Source organism: Rhinopithecus bieti, unplaced genomic scaffold (genome assembly GCF_001698545.2).
Source record: "Rhinopithecus bieti isolate Rb0 unplaced genomic scaffold, ASM169854v2 scaffold_4673, whole genome shotgun sequence".
Lineage (NCBI taxonomy): Eukaryota > Metazoa > Chordata > Mammalia > Primates > Cercopithecidae > Rhinopithecus > Rhinopithecus bieti.
In genome coordinates this window covers 548,220-569,023 of record NW_016804438.1, presented here as the reverse complement: position 1 = coordinate 569,023, position 20,804 = coordinate 548,220, and the positions used below count along the sequence as shown (strand labels likewise).

Here is a 20,804-nt window from a genome sequence, read left to right as displayed (position 1 = left end):
TGAATACCTAGACCTTCAGGAAATAAGGTAATTTTGGCCGGGCACAGTGGCTCACACCTGTGATCCCAGCACTTTGGGAGGCTGAAGCGGGCGGATCACGAGGTCAAGAGATGGAGACTATCCTGGCCAACATGGTGAAACTCTGTCTCTACTAAGAATTCAAAATTAGGTGGGCGTAGTGGCACACACCTGTAGTCCCAGCTACTCAGGAGGCTGAGGCAGGAGAATTGCATGAATCCGGAAGGTGGAGGTTGCAGTGAGCTGAGATCGCACCACTGCACTCCAGCCTGGCAACAAAGTGAGACTCCGTCTCAAAAAAAAAAAAAAAAAAAAAAAAAAGAAAAGAAATAAGGTAATTTTGGAATTCAAAATATACTTGCCAACTTCCAGATAATGAAGCGGTAAAATATCAAATTTCCCATTTTTAATTAGATGTATAAACACTTTGGTATAGATAGATCAGCAAAAGCTAAAAGCATCTCTTATTGTGAAAATCACTGGATTGCTGAAAAAAAATTTTCACTGTTGTTTCAACATATTAAATTTAATGCTACGAGATCAGAAGCAGTGGCTAACACCTGTAATCCCAACACTACTCTTTGGGAGTCCAAGACCAGGAATCACTTGAGGCGAGGAGTTCAAGACCAGCCTGGGCAACATAGTTAGACCCAAAGTTTTATAAAAAATTAGCCAGGCATGGTGGCACATGGCCGGCGGGAGCATTGCTTGAGTCTGAGAGGTTGAGGCTGCGATGAGCCATGATCACGCTGCTGCACTCCAGCCTGGGCAACAGAATGAGACCCAGTCTCAAAAAAAAAGTTAAAGCTACAAAAGGAATCTGTTAGGTTGGCCACAGAACAAACGCGGAGCCTTCACACAGCAGGGCGGACTATGAGGGCTGCTAGCTACACTAATCTTCTATAACATTGCTGCATATTCAGTAAGTATGAAGGATTATGAAAATGAGCTCATAAGAACTGACCCTACAGGTTTATTAAAAATGCAATGAATATTCCACATGCATGCTGGGCATTAAATAAAAACTGAAAAATTCACAAGACAACCACATGTTAAATACTGTAAATAATATTGAGTTAGGTTCTATTTAGAATTAATAATTTCTTTTAGTAATTTCTGGCAAATACAGAAACATAAAAAATGTGTTAGGATTATAAACTTGAGTTTTATCAAGTATTTATAAAGTATTAATTTAATTTTCTTTATATATATTTAAGGAAGTAAAATCTTGCTACATTTGTAACCTCAGAAACTTTGCTTTTGGTAGTATTATAGTGTCATCTTACCTGTCATTACTGCACAACTGGTAGACTGGGCTTTTAAAATGTCAAGCACATAGGATGAAAAATGGTAAAAAGAAAAAATATATAAATAGTCCAATTTGGTTTCAAGCCAAAGATGTAACACATGGAGGAGTCATGTGAGGGTCGTCACCAATACCTGGTGTTCTGTAATAGTTTCTACCAACCTTCCTATTCTCCCAAACTGACTTCCAAAGTAACTGATGGCACCTACCCTATACTTCTACACCTCTATATGAAAATGAAATCAGAGTTCTCTAATAAGTGTCTCCCAATTTACTCAAAATTTACCAAATTTAAAAAGCATCAGCAAATATGTATAAAAGGCAAATGTCTCCCAATTTACTCAAAATTTAACAAATTTAAAAATTATCAGCTGTAATCCCAGCACTTTGGGAGGCCGAGACGGGCGGATCACGAGGTCAGGAGATCGAGACCATCCTGGCTAACACGGTGAAATCCCGTCTCTACTAAAAAATACAAAAAATTAGCCGGGTGAGGTGGCGGGCGCCTGTAGTCCCAGCTACTCCGGAGGCTGAGGCAGGAGAATGGCGTGAACCCGGGAGGCGGAGCTTGCAGTGAGCTGAGATCCGGCCACTGTACTCCAGCCTGGGCAACAGAGCGAGACCCCGTCTCAAAAAAAAAAAAAAAAAAAAAAAAAAAATTATCAGCAAACATATACAAAAGGTAAGTAATCTGATCGACAATTCAGGTCTGGAAGATTATAATTTTTAAAAATCTGTAATTCTTCCTCTTGTGTTCTCTATTTCAGAGTGACACTATACAGTCCCTGGACTCATCTTGGGCTCCTGTCTTTTCCTACTCTGCACACCCCAGCAGGCACCAGACCCTGCATACTGAGGTCGCCGGTCTTCTTCCCTCTGACACTGCTTCTACTATGCCAGCTCAGGCCTGTGTTTGCTTTTACCGGGTCTATTCAACTGCTTTTGACTGGTCTCTGGTTTAATCCATCCTCCAAAAAGTGGCCAAAGTCATCTGTCTAAATTGCAAATCTGACCACTACCTGGCTTAAAATCTTTCAATAGTTTACCATTTTCTACAGGAGAAAATTATCTTTAACCTGTCCAGTCTCAGATCTTGCTACACAGGCAGAACTTAACTACTTTTAGCTTCCTCTGATATTTTTCATGGTGGCTGTTCTACCTGAAAATAGCTCTCATTTCTCCTGCCCTCCTTTCTTGCCTCAATATAACCCAAGCCCTCAAAACTCGGCCCAGGGATCCACCTCCTAGAAAGCCTTGCCACTCTCCATTCCACTTGACTCGCAGCCTCTGGCATGTTTCTTGCATGGATACAGCCACCCTGTGGGATGATTTATCTGCTTATAGGCTTAGATCTGTCAACTGGTCATGAGGTCCTCATGGGAAGGAGCTGGGTTTTCAATCTGGTTGTAACTGGACTGTAGGGGTTCTGTCTGAAGCAGGGATGTTTAATAAATCAATGAATTAACACTGGAGCTCTGAACTAAATACAGCACTCTGATAACATCTTACCCTATTTGGTGCCCCTAAATTGGGGCAAAATTTAAGTAAATCTTGTGCTATGCCGAATTGAAATGTAAAAGTGAATTACTACTAAACGGAACTCTTGCTTTCCTGTACTGTTTCTCATATTCTCCACAACAAAGAAGGTAACGAAAATACTACCACAGTCTAAACTTAATCGCAATAAGATAAATCTTAAACTTGTTAAGATTTTTAAACCTCAGTACTTTGATTAAAAAAAAAAATAAGTCCTCTCTTGTTGAGCCTTCAAATCCACCTAGGAGGAACTGACAAAACCTCCACAATGAACTACATCAGACTACACACCTTGAGTCCAAAGGCTGTATCCTCCGAGGCCAAGACTTCAACCTGAAATCATAAGGAAAAACATAATTTAGGCACTATCAAAAACCTCTTTGAGTCTAGCCACAGAAACCAGACACAGGCATGGCCTAGAATTGAGAGTTCTGAGAAAACTGGCATTCAATGTATGTCAGTTGTCAAGAAAGAGAGATCTGTGAGTATCTTCGAGAGCTGGATTGAAATCCCAGTCACCGTCTGGGTTTCAGTTTTATAAGACAGCGGGAGCTCCTATCAAATGAATCCATCTGCCATCATGTGGACGTACTGGTTGAAGTTCCTCAAAAACAATCCAGGAAGTGAGTAGAATCATCCTTCTCACCTCAATCACATGCTGCATATGCCTTTTGATCTTTTACTGACAGACAGTGAGGGGAAGCTGCCCTTTGTAGGGCAACCTCACTATGCATATGTGCTACCAGTAGATTCTTGTCCTGCTCAGATCAGAGTGGGCAGCGCTGGGTCTCTGGAATGTTGCAGAGCAAGAGCTCCTGAAAGCAATACTCTAGATAAGGCAGGCAGAGTCTAAGCAACAAGTTGTGAAATGATGGCAAAACTTCAAGACTGCCTGTCAGTCTCATGCATTAGAAGACAGAGCTCATTAACATGAATTTTAAAAACCTGCGAGGAACAAGATGTGTATTGATAATTACTGTTTTTTAAACAAAATTATTCAGTGTGGTGTGTAAAGCTTTTAACTTTGACTATTGCAAAGTACCAATACACGATGCAAAAGAACAAGGAAAGAAGGCAACAGAACACATCTGAGTATTTTTAAAGAGGAAGACTGGGTGGGCGGGCAGTATCAGACTGTAACAGGCTTCACTGTCAGTTTTAAACCTTTTAAAATTAGGCACGTGTGGCAGGTGTTTAAGTAGAAGGCATATAGGCCTATCTAATGTATCCTGCTATAAAACAAAATAGGATTCTTCCCTTGTAGAAAGAAAATATAGAAAGGAAGACCATGACAATAAGACTTTCAACCAGTATGAAAGTAAAAGGCTCAAAAAAAGAAACAAGGAAGCAAATTGTCTTCTCCAACTGCTTCACTGAAAGCCAGGCTCACTGACCATCCCCTGGCACTGGCAGAGGCTGATGCAGAAAGCAAAAGAAAGATACTACCATTAGGGATGGAGATAAGCAGCCTCGTTTTCATAGAAAACCATATGTTGCTGATACCAAATATGATTTTAGGCTAAAGACTGAAATGTTGGATCAATTAAAGCAGAAAAAATCATTTTACGTTTCACCGACAGCATTTCTGTTTACAGTTTAATTTTCAACGCTGTTAGATTTAGAAACAAGGCCTTATTATCTACTTTTCATTTACGAAAAGGAAAAAAGATTACATGTTTGAATTTCCCAAGCCCTGACTTTCACAATGCTAGATTACTAACCTCAACTATTTTTAAAATTAAAACCTCTAATCAACATTGGAGACTTTAAAGGAAAAGCACGAACAGGAAATTTGCTGAATCTTAAATATTGTGAACATCATATGACATCTGCTTGTGAATTACACATATAGATCATATCTGCATACCTCACCCTTGATGTGCTATTTTAACACATATAGAATTATTTTAAAATATATTACAGTTTAACTTTGCAAAAAAAAAAATCTTCAGAGTGTGAGTTCTGCATATTTTATCATTATTGTAAAAAGTCAATGTAACAAGAAAATTCAATAGCAAATAGAGCTCTATTTAAAGATAAGGCTTTAATATATTTGACAACTTGAGGTGAGAGCAAATCAAAGCTTTCGTGTGAAATTTAGAACTCTCCCTGTGGCTATTTCAGCAGACAGAGACAGTGACAGACCTTGGGGGCGGGATGAAGGAGCCAGTTCTCACCAGGGCACCCTTCACCCCAGATTCTATCTCCAGCAGGGCTGGGGGAGTTGTTTTGAAACTCTTAATACACCTTTAAACGAATTTAATTATAGCAACTCTACAAAAGTATTTGTTTTGTTCAAAAGCACTGTTGTTTAAATACATATGGACCCTATTTCAAGTAGCCTTTACATCCTCTATTTCTGTAAGATTTTAATATCAGTAACTACAGAAAATCAGCTGATTTTAAAAACATGAGATTATCCTCAATTTAATACAAAGGGAATATCAATGTCATACAAGGTTTTCACATTGGGTCTAAAGAGCACTTTTACCTAAGTTGGGAGGAATCCCCCTCTAGTGGGAGCAAAGGAGTATTTCAACTTTTACACTTGATTTCCAGGTAGTAGTCATTAAAGTTACCGGCCGAAATCAGCTAAGCTTTTTTTGTTCCTTTTGTCATAAATTTGAACAACAACAACAAAAAAGTCAATAACTATATTTCATAAGCCAAAATCACCTATCATTCTTATTCATAAACTAGAAGTAGATCTGTGTTAATCCGATTAAAACAAGAACATACAACTGAAAAACTCTGATAAATTCTCAATGGAAAGACTGGATACTGTACTGGGAAGATACAGCGTTGATGTTAAAATATCAATTCTTTGCCTATAATCTGCATTTATCTGCTCTAATCTCAAAAAAAAACCATCACTCATTCATAATAAACACTTTCCAGATATTTATTAAGTGCAATGTTTTGTGCTTAACGTCATAAGAAAATCAAAGTGATGAGTTTAGTTTAGGTATAAATATCTGAGTGAAATGTATTTAAGTATCCATTTTACAGTCAAAGATAAATTCTAATTCAGAAATGAAAGATAAGATTATTCATGGTGTCATTTTCTTTTAAACTTTGATGTGGGGAGACTTAAAATTAGCAGTAAGAAAAAAAGTCACAGGTTTAATCAAATGTAAAATCAGGACATAATAGCCAACATTCTCCTCCTCCACACAGATGCTGTAACAAATGCAGAGACAAATTTGAACACTCTGATGAGACCCATGTTTCACTTCAATGGGAGAGAGAACTTTTCAAGGGTTCCTGAAGTACAGAGGTGTGAAGGGGCAGGTTTAAGATAAAGTAGAAACTTCCTAAAGCCAAAGACAAGGCCCTTTCCATTAACTCACACTTATTTCAAATGTTACAATCAACATTTTATAACACAAGTGCCTAAAAGGATTCCATTTGTAGAGAACCTCTAAGAGCTTTGTGAAAGTTCAATCTGTAAAGTTCAGCAGCAGCTAAGCCATTTACAGTCCTCACTCTCCTAAAGCACAAAAACCTTCAATTGACATCTCTTTCCCAATTACCCTACGCCCCACCTCCACCAAAAATAACACAAATCACCTTAATTTCCAATCATGCCAGTAAGAAAATTGGGAAAACGAGAATTCATGAATTTGGAAGTAAAACTGGCTGTACTCTCCTTTCTCTTTCAAAGTCCTTTTATGTTCACAATGTAAAGCACTCATTGAAAACAGAGTATACTAATTCTAGCAGCATTATCATTAAAATAAAGCAATGCCAAAACTCTGCTGCAATTTATTTTTCTTAGATAGTTCTAAAATCAGAATCACACTGTCACAAAAAGAGGAACTAAAGTGAGAAGTAATGTCCATTTATAACAATGTGTAATGAACCGTACTCATAACTAAAGGAATACAAATAAAGTCATATTGTACTAAAGATTAAACATTGTGATAATTACAACATATACACAGGTTTGGGTAATTATTCAAATCATAGCCTTGCACTGCTGATGAAAATATATACTGGAATAAAATACAATTGGCAGTATCAATCAAAATGCACATGTATACGATTACATATTAACCCCAACAATTCCACTGATCCTGAAGTATAAAAATAAAGATTTAAAACGATGTTTACTGGAGTTGCTTGTAACAGTGAAAAGTGAACATAACGAAATTTTCATTGCCAAGGGAGTTAAGTTTATAGTAAATTACTGTATAGCCGAACATAGAAGACTATGCTTCAATTACAAAGATTGAGGTAAATCTGTGTGCAGATAAGAAAAGATTTCTAGGATAGTCCATTAAGTAAAAAGAATGGAAAGGGTGTGCACAGTAAGCTACCATCAGTTTTTTTAAAAAAGGTGGGGGTGAGTCATATACTTGATGTACTTAGAATGTTTTTGGAAAGAAATGGAAGAAACACATCAATGTAAGAACTTTCCCCACCAACTACATGTGCTTCTTATTCAATTAAAAGAAATTAGTTAACAAAATAAGTCAATAACATTATCCATTGTTCCATGTCAATTAATAGTCATGGAAATGTGAATAAACATCTTATCTTTCAAGGTGGGAAAAATTAAAAATACAGTGATCCAGGTATATGTGTACACCTAGGTTCTTCAACATCTATGGTGGGCCAGCAGCTAAGAACAGCCTGCCCAGAAAACAGTCTTCCATTACATATCAACATCCTCAAACATACTCATGCCCATTTATCCAGCAATCAAGCCGCTAGAAAGAGCTATCTTAAGGTTAATAGTTTGTGATCTACCATTTATATATTAAGCATGTGCACTACATTATTTAAAATAACATATTAGAAAAAAATGTACAAATATGGGAGATGGTTAAATAAGGTATGGCATATTCACATGATAGAGCATTAATAATCACGAAAAATTCAAGTTTTAAGAGATATTTTGTAACATGGGAAAATGCTCATAACTGTGTTCAATGTAAAGAAATCAAAAACAAGAAATTTGACATTTTAAATATTCAAATGTATCCATTTGTTTTCCCCAAGCTTCTAGAGTTTGTGCCACGCTGGAAAATGTCTTCCTCACTGCAGCATTTTAAAAAATATTCATTTTGGGCTGGGCGTGGTGGCTCACAGCTGTAATCCTAGCACTTTGGGAGGCTGAGGTGGGAGGATCACCTGAGGTCAAGAGTTCAAGACCAGCCTGGCCAACATGGTGAAACCCTGTCTCTACTAAAGATACAAAAATTAGCCAGGTGTGGTGGCGCATGCCGGTAGTCCCAGCTACCTGGGAGGCCGAGGCAGGAGAACTGCTAGAACCAGGGAGGGGCAGGTTGCTGCGAGATCGCCCTATTGCACTCCAGCCTAGGCAACACAGTGAGTCGCCATCTCAAAAAAAAAAAAATTCACCTGTTTTCTTTTAATATATTTAATTTTATTTTTTTACATTTAAATATTTGATCAAACTGTAATTTATTGTGAAATAAAAAGAGGAGGGGTGACTCAATTTTAGTTTTCCATTTGAATAACTGTGATGAAGAATATTCCATTATTTTTTCCAGTGATTATAGATATCGTATCTTTACCATAATTAAACATTAAAATGATATAGATTTTGCCTCCAATTCCAAGGCAAGGATGGGAAAGGCAAAATTACTCAAGTGAGCTGTTCCACCCAAAGGGGAATAAGGGCAAGGGGAGGAGGCTAGTAACAATCGACAAGAAATTGATTGAATTTCCAGTCACAATAACGTTTATCTGCAAGGATATTACCAAGAATTTAGACGCCCTTGGAAAAAATAATTTTTGCCTATATTGGCGTCCAGGGGATAAAAATACTCTACTTACAAAGTTTGCTGTATCTGCCTTGATTGGGCCAACAAGTCCAATACACCAATTACAACCTATTTCATTAATCATACTTTTACCTACATTAAGGAAAAGTAGTCACTAATAAATAAACTGCTCTCCAAAACTATGTTCCAGGATTTATGATAATTTAAACTGCAGGAGAAGCATTTAGGTTCCAAAGTTTTAATTTTATCAAGCAAAGAAGTTGTTCCGTGTTTTTCTTTATTATTATTTTATTAACTTTTTGGGATTTTAATCCATTAAAACACAGAACTCTTAAGAAAAAAAAAAAAAAAACCATAGCCATTGCCAGCATTCCTCTTTTACTTATTAATTCTCCTCGTTCTCCTCATTAGCATGACAGACCACATGACAGCTCAAGGACATGGCTTGCTGAAATCACTCAGTGCACGGTTGGCCGGCAATGCAAAGAACACACAGGGCTGCCTCGTGCTGCTGAGTACAGCGGCTGTCCTCCGAATGTATTGGAAATAAACTAAAATCTTGTCTCTATATAGGGACCCAATAAATATTGGTAACAATGAAAAACACATCTATGCCATCAAAAAGCATTTGTTAAACTTAATACTGTAAGACACGATTTCAAGCCAGTGTGATGTTATTATAATTACACTTTTCACCATAAGTGATATGTTCACATTATCTCCTGCACTAGGATGCTGGTGTGTCTTTCTATCCAAGGCTGTTAAATTTAAAACAAAGTCAGTCAGCCCTATGGTCACACCCTTATTTCCAATTATGTTCTCTAACTCAGTGAGGACACCTCCACATAGGATTTACAAAGCAATGAGGACACCTGGTATGAACCAATCTTGAACTCTTGGTATCACTTAGAGACACAGAGACCTTGAGTGTGCAAAATCAGCCACTACTATGCAATGTGGTGTTATAGCCTCTTCCATCCAAGGTGGAGTCTAATTCTTTACCCCTCAATCTGGACAGGATTTATGATTTACCTGGGTCAAGAGACTGCTGTGCCACTTCCAAGTCTAGGACTCAAGAGGCAATTCTAATCATTCTCTTGAAACTCAACCAAACACCATATGAATAAGCCTAGACTAGCTTGGTAACACATGGTCCTATTACCACATTGCCTTAGCTAAGAGCCAGTCAAGCCAACAGCCAGTCAGTCCAAGAGCCAGAGAAGCAGAGCCACTTAGCTGGTCAGTGGCTGACTGAAGTAGAAGGAACAAGCCTAGTACAAATCAGAACTACCTGGCTGAGCCTGGCCCAAACTGTCAAACTGTAGAATTGTGAGCTACATAAATGGTGGCTGTTCTGAGCACTACCACAAAAGCTAACTGATGCACTGTACAACTTTAGATGAAGGAACTCTAGGTACCATGGATTTACAGGCAGAGTTCCAGTCAAGAACACCATGACACTAAAGGAACTTCTGAAAGCATCCATGCAGCCAAGTGCTTCTTCCATCTCCACTCCCTCCTTTAAACCCTCGAAGTCTTCCAAGATCATAAAATTAAGCCGATTTGCTTACCACTGTCCACAAGAAGCTAAACCACATGGCTCCTGCCTGCCTTGCCGGTCCTCGGTCCTGCTACCCGCTGCTCTTCACAATGTTCCCGCTGCACTGGCTTGCCTTCTGTTCCTCCAAATGGCCACTGTTCACCTGAGGGCCTTTGCACTGGCTGCTCACTCCTCCTGAGTTACTGTGCTACCAGATCATCCTATGGCCAGTCCTGTCATACCAATCACTCCTCAAGAGAATCCCTCTCCTTCTTTTGTATAATCACCTGAGATTTTCTTGTTTATTCATTCGTGTATCATCTTTCTCCCTTTACCGAAATGTCAACTTCACAAGAGCAGGCTAGCTCATTCACTGTTGTGTGTCTCTTACCTAGAAGCGTTCCAGACACAGAGTATAAGCTCACTAAATATTTGTTGAATAAATGTATATGAATGAATGCGCTAAAGACTGTAACAAAACAATAAAAATATATGTGTATGAACCCAAATTTGACACAGCTCATTATGACACAGGTGGGGATATAACAAGGTTTAAAATATGCTCTACCTAATATAACTATGTAAGTATAAGTCATATGTACCATGTGGTTGGTGATAACACTCTTGCATTACATGACTGTTACTAAAAATCAAACCAAAAACCAATTTTGCTATATTGAATACATATATATGCATTTGATGCATTTCTCTTTAGCCAAGAGTAGACCTTAAATTCCTATAAACTGATGGCAATAAAATGAGTATGTATGTTGCTCAAAGATAGATCTTTTCTATCCATCCTGAGTTAAGAGGTAATGACTTTTAGACTTGAATCATACCAACAAATGACTCCAGTTAGACTACAGTAAATATTTTATAAAAATATATACAGTTCATAGTCCTTCCAAACAATTTTAAAAAGTAATTTTGAGCTTTCCAATTTAGGTTGGTTGACCACAACGCAGTGGATGATAAGAATATCTGCCTATGCTACAGGGCGTGATTGTAAAGGATACTGACAGGCCCAAATTCTACACAAGAATAGTGGCACTCAGAAGGCTCACGTGGTCACAGTACCATACTTTTTCCATAAATAATTTTCTTGAGAGAGCGGAATAGTGTAACCCTGTCAGTTACATGATGACATTATTTGTAGATTTGGGGGCATTAAGAATGCTATACCTAAGGAAATCACATGTATCAAAGTTTATCATTTCCATACTTCCAGCGTTTATCAAAAAACATGGCTATGGAATCATGAACAATATAGACCAAAATATAGTTATCTATTCATTATTTCATTTGGCCTTTCCAATGCAACACACGCGTACATATAAAACATCTAGATTTCTAAACAAACATTTTGAAAACAGGTCGTATTTTCAATAAAAGCAATGCACTCCCTTCAGATCTTTCTGTAAACCGTATCTTATTAAATTAGAAAACACTAATACTTATTCATTACATTGTTATTTCTACATGATTGATTTTTCTGTATAATTCAAATTAATAACTATTTCTTCTTAACACTGTATATACTTATTCCTAAATTCTAAAACGTTTGATGAAGGAAAATAAAAATGATGGGTGTCCAGGCAGTGAGGGACTGTTAAAAATATTTGAGCACTAAGTAAGTGGTAGTTAATAAACTTTTAAAAAGTGAGATAATATTTAGTCATATTCTAAATATTTATTTTGCATTATGTGATATAATTTGGTCATAATTCAATGCCATCTTCTTTAAGCAATACTTCTCAATTTACCCAACCATTTACACACACACACACACACACACACACACACACACACACACACACACACGTAGTTTATGAAGCCAATATATTATGCCACAGCTTGGTAAGTTTAGATTCTCTAAAACTGTAAGACAATAAATAAACCCTTTTCCTAAATTTTGACATTTCATAAAAAAGAAAATATTACATTTAAAAAATATCTGGATAAATCAACTAAAATACCAAAAGATAAAAATGTGGCTAAGGTACTATTTGATCATACTTAAATCCCTCTCCCAGTCCCACCCCACTGTTGATGTTAGAAAAGCAAAATGGAAGTTGTTACAAAGTCACTATGTAGAAGACACACTGTGGACACACAGGCTGTGACCATCCCCAAGATAAAGGAATGTAAAAGTTAACTATGGTATCAAAGAAAACAAGGTGCAACAAAGATGACTTTATTGATTAGATGAGAATGAAAAGATGTTTGAAAAACAAATACAGTTTTAGATCAACAAATTAAACTTCTATTACAGCCAGCAAATGGCTGTGCATACATCTCATCTTGATTGTGTGTCACTGGTTTTCTTTCTGCTGCCCTGTTCCCTGTCCAAACGTCCCTGTCCCCAACTCTGTCACTTGGGTCCAAATGTCAAAAAACTAACAGATGAGAAAACTTCTTTCTTATCCTAAAATACTTCTACCAAAACAGATGGGGGTTTCAAAACACTGAAATAGTGGTTACAATCAAAGACATTTATCACAGTGCGTATTTAAAATCTTTCAAAGTTCAAATTAAGTAGTATAGTACTATTTTGATTATCAAATTGGAATGGAAAGGCAATTCAATAAAAGAAACAGAAAGAATGTAAGATTAGGTATACTGAAATTTAACCACATAGTTTTAACTTTTACCTTAAAATGAATTCTGGAAACTTATTTTGAAGAATCTAATTAGGTAAACTAATAAGTTCGAAGCTAAGAAAAAAAGACTCTAGGGAAGACAGACACCTTTTTTTTTTTTTTTTAAATTCTTTTCAGATTTCTCAAAAGTCCTACTTGTCCAAAGAATCTTAACTAAACTGGCTCCCCACCAATCATGTCATCTCCCTTTCTTCTCTCACATAAACTGCTTAATACAGCCTTACCTGCTAAAAGCAATAATAATAAACATGTATGCATTACATGGGAAGGAAACTCAGGCTACCTAATACAGGACATTCTGTAAGAGGTAAATTTAGGAAGAGAAGTTCGAAGTTTTCCAGGTAACTGTCACAATACCACTATTCCACTCTGCTCCCCTTCGCCTCTTTAAAAAGTGTATCTTCTAATAGCCAGGCGCAGTGGCACGGATCTGTAATCCCATCTAATAAATAGACCAAGGCAGGACAATTGCTAGAGCTCAGGAGTTCGAGACCAAAACAATGAGAACCCCTCCCCCCATTTCAAAAATAAAAAGGGTCTTTTAGCACAAAAAAAGTCAGAGATGATTACAAATGTGCACAAATTACAGATGCGTACAAATGCGATGATTCTCTGCGCACCTAGGAAATAGGTTTCCGAGGATTCATGAGGCTTAGGTGAGACTGGAAGCAATGAAGAAAAACCTGAAAGCTAGACAGCTCTGAGATGAAGACTGGCCCCAAGAAGAAGGCAGGCGCCGCCACTTGTCTAGACCAAGTGCTCTTGATCTGTAGCTGCTTTATTAAATAAAACTACTTCATATCAAGGGTACATCTTGACATTAAATAATAAAGTCACTTTAAAATACTATTGACACATGATTACAGTGCTCTCCCAAAGAATAAATTACCTGAACATGGAAAAGAGGAGGAGTCTTTTGGCTCAACCACAGAAAGCAGTATTGCTTGGAAAAAGAAAATATAAGTGATTTGTCTCTTTCCATGATAAAAACACAGGAGTCAAAGGAGAGATCTGATTTTTAAAAACAGGCCAGGTGCAGTGGCTTATGCCTGTAATCCCAGCACTTGGGGAGGCTGAGGCAGGTGGATCACCCTAGGTCAGCAGTGTGAGACAAGCCTGGCCAACGTGGTGAAACCCTGTCTCTACTAAAAATATAAAAATTAGCCAGGCATGGTGGCGGGTGCCTGTAATCCCAGCTACTCAGGAGGCTGAGGCAGGAGAATTGCTTGAACTCAGGAGGCAGAGGTTGCAGTGAGTCAAAATTGTACCACTGCACTCCAACCTGGGCAACAGAGACTCACTCAAAAAAAAAAAAAAAAAAAAATATATATATATATATATATATATATATATATATTCCAGCTGAAATATATATATATTCCAGCACAATATTACAGCCACTTTGGAGAAGTTTGGCAGTTTCTTACAAAGGTAAATGCAGTCTGCTATATGATCTAGCAATCCTCTATTTCTAGGTATTCACCCAAAAGCAATGAAAATATATTCACATGAAAGCCTTTATGAGTGTGTTTAGGGAGGCTTTCATCATAGCTGACAAAAACTGAAAACAATCCAAATACCCTTCAACTGATGAGTGGATAAACAAAACTATGATCATATCCAAACAATGGAAAACGACTCACGAATGAAAAGGAATTGACTTTACTGACACAAACAAGGACATGCATGACTCTCAAATGCACTGTGCTAAGTAAAAGAAGCCTGACTCAAGAGGCCACCCACTATATGATTCCATCCATATGACATTCTGGAAAAGGCCAATCTACACAGAAAGAACACAGATCTGTGGCGGCCTGGGTGTAACAGGGAGGAACTAACTATAAAGATAGAGGAGAACTCGTTAAGGTAACAGGAATGTTCTACCGTCCTACTAGAATACTGTCCTGCCTTACACATCATTGTTACGCATTTCTCAACATAGTAATCCATCCACAATGCTCAGAAAACTTTCATCTTGTCCAAATATTCAGACATGAATTAAAACAATATCCCATAGTTTCTCATCTTAAAATTCCTTTAGTTTCCACTATGTAACACATCTTTTTGTTTTGATGAAGTGTTCTAGAATACAGAGTTAAATTTTACATTTGATAATTTCTAGACATTTCTGCATGATTTTGGAATTGCTACAATTTTCTTATGGAGGAGGTCGAAGTTTTTGAGATTTTTTGCTTTGGAGTAAGGGATCATTTATCTACTATGTTTCTTTGTTATTTAATACAACTGCACATAAATGTCAACTTTAACATGAAAACCGGCAAATCAACTTAAAATCAGAACTGCAGCCAATGGTGAAGTTGTCTGTACAAGTGCAGGCATGAAAATTATTACACAACCTTCAGATCTGAAGCATGGCACTTAACACTTCATCACCGTACCTTTTTCTTATAACTCAGAAATGTCCAGAACTACACCATGAAGTTCCTTTCTACTTAGTAGCAAAAAGCACGAAATGTAGTCTCAAGGATGAAAAGCTAGATTTTGTTTTCTTTCTTTTCCTTTTTTTTTTTTTAACAGAATCTCACTCTGTTGCCAACGCTGGAGTCCAGTGGTGTAGTCAAGGTTCACTGCAACCTCTGCCTCCAGGTTCAAGTGATTCCCCCTACCTCAGCCACCTGAGTAGCTGGGATTACAGGTGTGTGCCACCAGGTCTGGCCGGCTTTTTGTTGTTGTTGTTGTTGTTTGTTTGTTTGTTTGCATTTTTAGTAGAGATGGGGTTTTGCCATGTTGGCCAGGCTGGTCTCGAACTCCTGACCTCAAGTGATCTGCCGGTCTCAGCCTCCTCAAGTATTGGGATTAAAGGCATGAGCCACTGTGCCCAGCCCCAAAAGCTAGATTTTGATGTATGAAACATCTACAGCCAGTAAGCCCTTTCAACATTTTAATATTAAGCAGACTCAATCTGTCCACTCAACTTTGTTCATACAAATCTGCTTTTTAAACAAAAATGAGGTTTCTGAAATAATTTACAACCAAACATAAAAAGAAACTTGTCACTTGGCAGTAAGATTCATTTATGTTATGTTTTTCCAAGAGTTTATAAACAACCTTGGTCAGTGTTTGGGATGAAACGACCCCAGTTCCTGAAAGAGTTAAACCACATATCGTTTTTGTGGCAGGAAGGGTATAAGAAGCAATGTTCCACAGAGCGGCACTTCAGCACTGCTGATGAAAATGTTGTAAGACAAATCCTTCTTCTACAAAGAGGCCTTCAAGTTAAGTAACATCTCTGCATAGGCAGATAAATCTCATGTGAAGTGTAGGCTGAATGCCATGGTTTATGTTACCAACTATTTTAATAAAATTCACTATTTTAAAATGGGGAAATTGGTGAAAGTTTAAAGTATAAATAACCTGAGATAATGTAGCTACAACCCACATGCAAAATTGGTCAAGCCATACACTTGCTTGAAATCTCACTTGAATGTATTATTTATATCAAGACTACCTTTGGCAAACCTAGGGGAGCACAGGACTCACCCACTCACTATCATATTAGGTAGGTAAAGTTTAACTTCAAAATTTGCTGTAAACTTTGCAAATGTTTGTAGCAAATAGAAATTACTGTTGGAGGAGAAGTCATAAGTGACTCCCAAATAGATAAACCTTGTTGATATTTACTTGGGTTAAGATTTTAAAATCCAAGACTTTCCAAATAACATTAAAATAGTGGCTGCAAACTAAACTTTGATGTACCTACAACGTCAGACCCATTATGACCAACCTGCGGCAGGTCAGTGTAACAGAACATGCCAGGACAATGGAGGGAAATCATTTTTTTACTCAACTCTCGTTACATTGTTTTCAAATTGCTCCAGTTTATGTAAAATAATTTGTATTGTTTTCTTTTTTAATTGTACTTATGCCTTCTGAGATACGCAGAAAATTAAGCTTTTCCATAAATTCAGTATTCACAAAGCTGGGGAGTTAAAAGCTTGTAAACCCCAAATTCACTGACCTGCATCAATTTAACCACTATTACAAGAGACTGCAGCTCAAAACCTAAAAAGAGTTGCTAATCCTGCCCTATAGATAGTGAGTGTTTATTCTCACAAAGCATTTGCTTTTCCTGTTAGGAAGCGCAGGAGTGAGGAGAGGATATGGAATACGAGAATACCTCCTAGTATGCAACTCACCTAAATAATATGAAATTTAACTTAATTTAAACTGGAACTGACAAATGTCATCAGTTAACAACAACGATCAAGGTTAGAAATGTCCCTGCAATCCATTATTTTTATAAAATCTATCTGTATACAGATCACAAACACAGAAATTGCTACATGAAAATTTCTATGCATATTCACACGTGCGGTAATTACTACAAGGCATAAAAACAAACAGAAGAATGTTAATATTTAGAACTCTTCAAGGCCATTTCTCTTAAACATTTCAAAATACTTTTGGATTCTGTCTCTACATCAACACCGAAAACTTTAAACTACATTGTTATAATGGATCATCAATTAAATTTGCAGAATTCCAAAATTAAGTTGCTTTGAGTATGATAAAAATACACACATACCAAGTTATAAGTTATCTGCGTAAGAAGTATCAACAAGAGAATAAACAACTAGAATTTTTCTCACAGAGTGAGAAAAAAGTGTAAAAAGCAAAGCGGCCATCGCTGATTGCTACTAGTAGGATAAAATTCATGTCTTGGTTAATCTATTATAGTTTTATGCGTTGTTTAGCTTACTTGAAAAAGTCGTCAAATGCCCCTAGATTGCAGATTGCAACGTCCTACCTAAAACACCTACAAGTGACCAAGAGACCACCCAGTGATCCCAAAGTCTCCAAGGCAGAGACAGGATGAAAAATAATATCCCGACAAGACTCTTTAGCATTTAATTAAGAACAGGAAAGCACAGGCAGGAGATGAAACTTTACAAGCCTAGGCGTTTCTCGGCTTTAAAAAAAAAAAAATGCTGTGAGTTGGTTTTCCCAGCAAGGAAGGTTGATGAGCATGCACTTGGCTCCGAGATGCAGCTATTAACACAAAATCCAAGGGCCTGGCTAAGCCGCCCAGTCTCGGTGCGTCGGGTAACAGCCAATGGCGGCGGCGTGCCAGCCTCGCCCCGCCCACCCCCCGTCGGCCCCGCCTCCAACCTCGCCGCCCTTCCGCAGGCCCCGCCCGTTCTCGGCTGCCTGGGCTCGCGGCACGGCGCCTTCCTCTATAGTTCCTGGCTTTTGCCCACCGTCAGCTGCTCGTTTCAATTAGCGCGAATGAGTTCCAACTCATCCAGCCCTTAAGTTTGGGTGGTGGTTTTGAGAGGGGGAAAGATGCACCAAAGGAAGCAGGGGAAAAATAAAACCTTAAGCGCTGGGCGCGCCACGCGGGACGCCGAGGTTAGGGGCGCGCGGCGAGGTAGGGGGGCAGCGGCGCGAGACGGCGCAGGGGAAACGCTGGATGCCTGCGTGAGTCTGACCGCGCCGGCTCATGTGAACGCGAAGCTGTGTCAGCAGAAACTTTAGAAAACACGCTGTGCGTGAGGCCGCCGCCTCCCGCCTCCAGGAGGAGCCTACGGGCGCGCGAGGCGGACGGTGCCTGCAGGCGGCAGCCGCGCTCGTCCGGAAGGGAATGTGGCTGCCGCCGGCGCCTCCCTCCGCAGAGGCCCACAAAGGCCCATCTGTGCGCGGTGCGGCGCGGCCCGGGGAGCGCCGCGGCGCCGTCTGAGGAGCCCGGGCCTGTCCGGTCAGGCTGGGGACGCGGTTGTTTTCGTCCCCCTGTCCCCGCCCCCACGAGCCTACGTGAGGGGTAGGGAGGGCGGCGCCGGAACCCCCGCCCGAGCCGGGCCTGCCAGCAGAGGCCGCCGGGCTGCTGTGTGACTCGGTTCTCGCCGCCCTCATCCTCTCCCGGCGCCTCTGCAGCAGGATTAATTCCGCCCACAGCCTGGTGGTCCCACGCCCCGGGGGATTCCGGGATCCGTCGAATCACTGGTTCTCCCTTCGGAGGTGTCCGGCTTCTTCCGTGGGCGCGGGCGAGTCTCACCGCGGGGCCGGCGCGTGAAGAAAACAAAAGAAACCAAGGCGAGCTGTGGACGCGCAGTGAGGACCGGAAAGCGAGGCCTGAGAGCCGGCGGCCTGGAAGCGGCCCTGCGTCCTTCACACCCTCTCTCTAAAATCCCCTCTCTCAAGCCAGGCTCTGGCCACGAGTGAAAGCGTGGCCGAGGAGAGAAGGCCGCCGCCGCCGCGCAGGCATCCGGGCGGGGAAGGGTGGGCGGGAGATTCCGGGCCGCTGTTTCAAGGCAAGCGCTGAAAGTTTCCGTGTCCCAAATCTCTAATTTCTTTATCAAGTTCTGCAAAGAAGCAACATTCCTTCGGCCATTAAGATTATAAGAATGTATCGTTTTTAGCCACAAGTTCCAGGTTACTTTTTGAAAGAAAATTAAGGACTCAAGTAGATCAGGAAAAGAAACTACGTAAAGCATAAACTCACGTTACCACTTCTTAGAAACAAAATTATTATTGAGTTATGACCAATAGTTATATAAAGAGAGAGGTGACAAGTCTTTGGTGAGGAAAAAGCCATGGGAAAAAAACTGGAGGAGCAAAAACAATTTTGAGGAAATTACAGTTTGAAACCACCACCATTTAATATTTTGACTCGGGATCTGAGTAGGAGAAATGGCCAAGCTAGGCTTCTCTGTTGTTTATGTGATGCCATCTCATTCAGTTCTACCTACTATTTATAGCTCCAACAGCATCAGAAAGACAAAAACATGCCTGGTGGCTAGAGAATTCAAACAACCCCTTATAAAAAAGTTAAAGTTTGGGTTAATTAAAAAAAAATTCAGATTATATATTTTTAGGTTCCAATTTACAGTTGTGTGGTTATATATTATCGCAATAAACGATCTGCCCATGGACTGGTTTTCGGTTTTGAGACATGTTTAAATTATATCCCTTACAGAGTGCTCAACTTGCATGGGGGTAAATGACTAACATAAAATGACTACAAGGTTAAAAAGCAAGAATAAAGAACTACATCCATTTTAGGTCAGTTCTTCATCAGAGAAGGAATGTTAAAAATTTATTTCCATCCAATTCATTTTCTAAGTATTAATTTTCCTAAATAAAACATTTCCCTAACGGCAAATTTGCTTGTTATGTCTATTCCCTCCTTCCTGAAATGACTTTCTTCTCTCTGACAGCTTTGTCTTTTGCTACTTCTTCATCCTCCAAATTGTGCCAATTTGTTTCACTTTTTATTCATCTTTGCTAAAAGAGAAAGGCAGGAGGCGAAAAAACCCTAAAGGACTTGAGATTTTCAGATGGTTCTAATTCTAGAAACATAATGGCTGCATATGAAGGGGAAGACAGGAGTCATCCAGATACACCCAGATTTTCTCTTGGCTTGGTGGGCTGAATGAATGGCATGGTTGTGTCCTCAGCAATTTGACATGCTTGTGGTATATCCGTGGAGGTGATCCGCTGGCAGTAGGAAATACACGTCATGGTACAAGTTGCAGGAGACTAAAGAACATGGATTCGCAATTAGATGACAGTTGAGTTGTGAGTGTGGATGACGGAGTTTTATCATAAAAAGTCATCGCAAAGGATGGAGATGAGAATCGATAGAGCCTAAAAAAGAACCTTCAGGAGTACCAACATTTAATGGACAAGTTCTTCCCTCCTTCCTTGATGAAAGCAAAAGCCACCAGGCTAGAAATTTTACAATTTCAGAACTGCTTTTTCCTCCAAATCTAGAGAGAAATGGGAAGTTGAGACATGGACTCAGGTAACACTATGCAGAACTGAATTTAACTCCTCCAAGCAGTGGCTTTGGAGAAGTCAGGCAAGTTTCTTAGCATCTCTGGGCTTCAGCTTCTTCATGTATATAATGACAGGCTGCTCTGATGGTTGTTATGAGAATGAAATCAGCACTTACCAGATGCTGGCTATGAACATCATCTGACCATTCCTGAAATACAGACTAGCCTCCATTCCCATTACCAATGCCTTGAGAC

The 20,804-nt window shown here is 39.2% G+C and overlaps 1 protein-coding gene across 2 annotated transcripts in view; it reads right to left on the bottom strand.

Annotated features, from left to right (window-relative positions):
- Nucleotides 1–20,804, bottom strand: part of LOC108527170 (AT-rich interactive domain-containing protein 1B-like) — a 279,894-nt gene that overhangs the window by 64,439 nt on the left and 194,651 nt on the right. The window contains exon 4 of one of the 2 annotated variants that reach the window (XM_017868328.1): nt 3,152–3,193. The exons of the other annotated variant lie outside the window; for it this stretch is intronic. Coding sequence (XP_017723817.1) covers nt 3,152–3,193 — 42 coding nt within the window. The remainder of the gene's footprint in view (nt 1–3,151; nt 3,194–20,804) is intronic. 2 annotated transcript variants of the gene reach the window in all.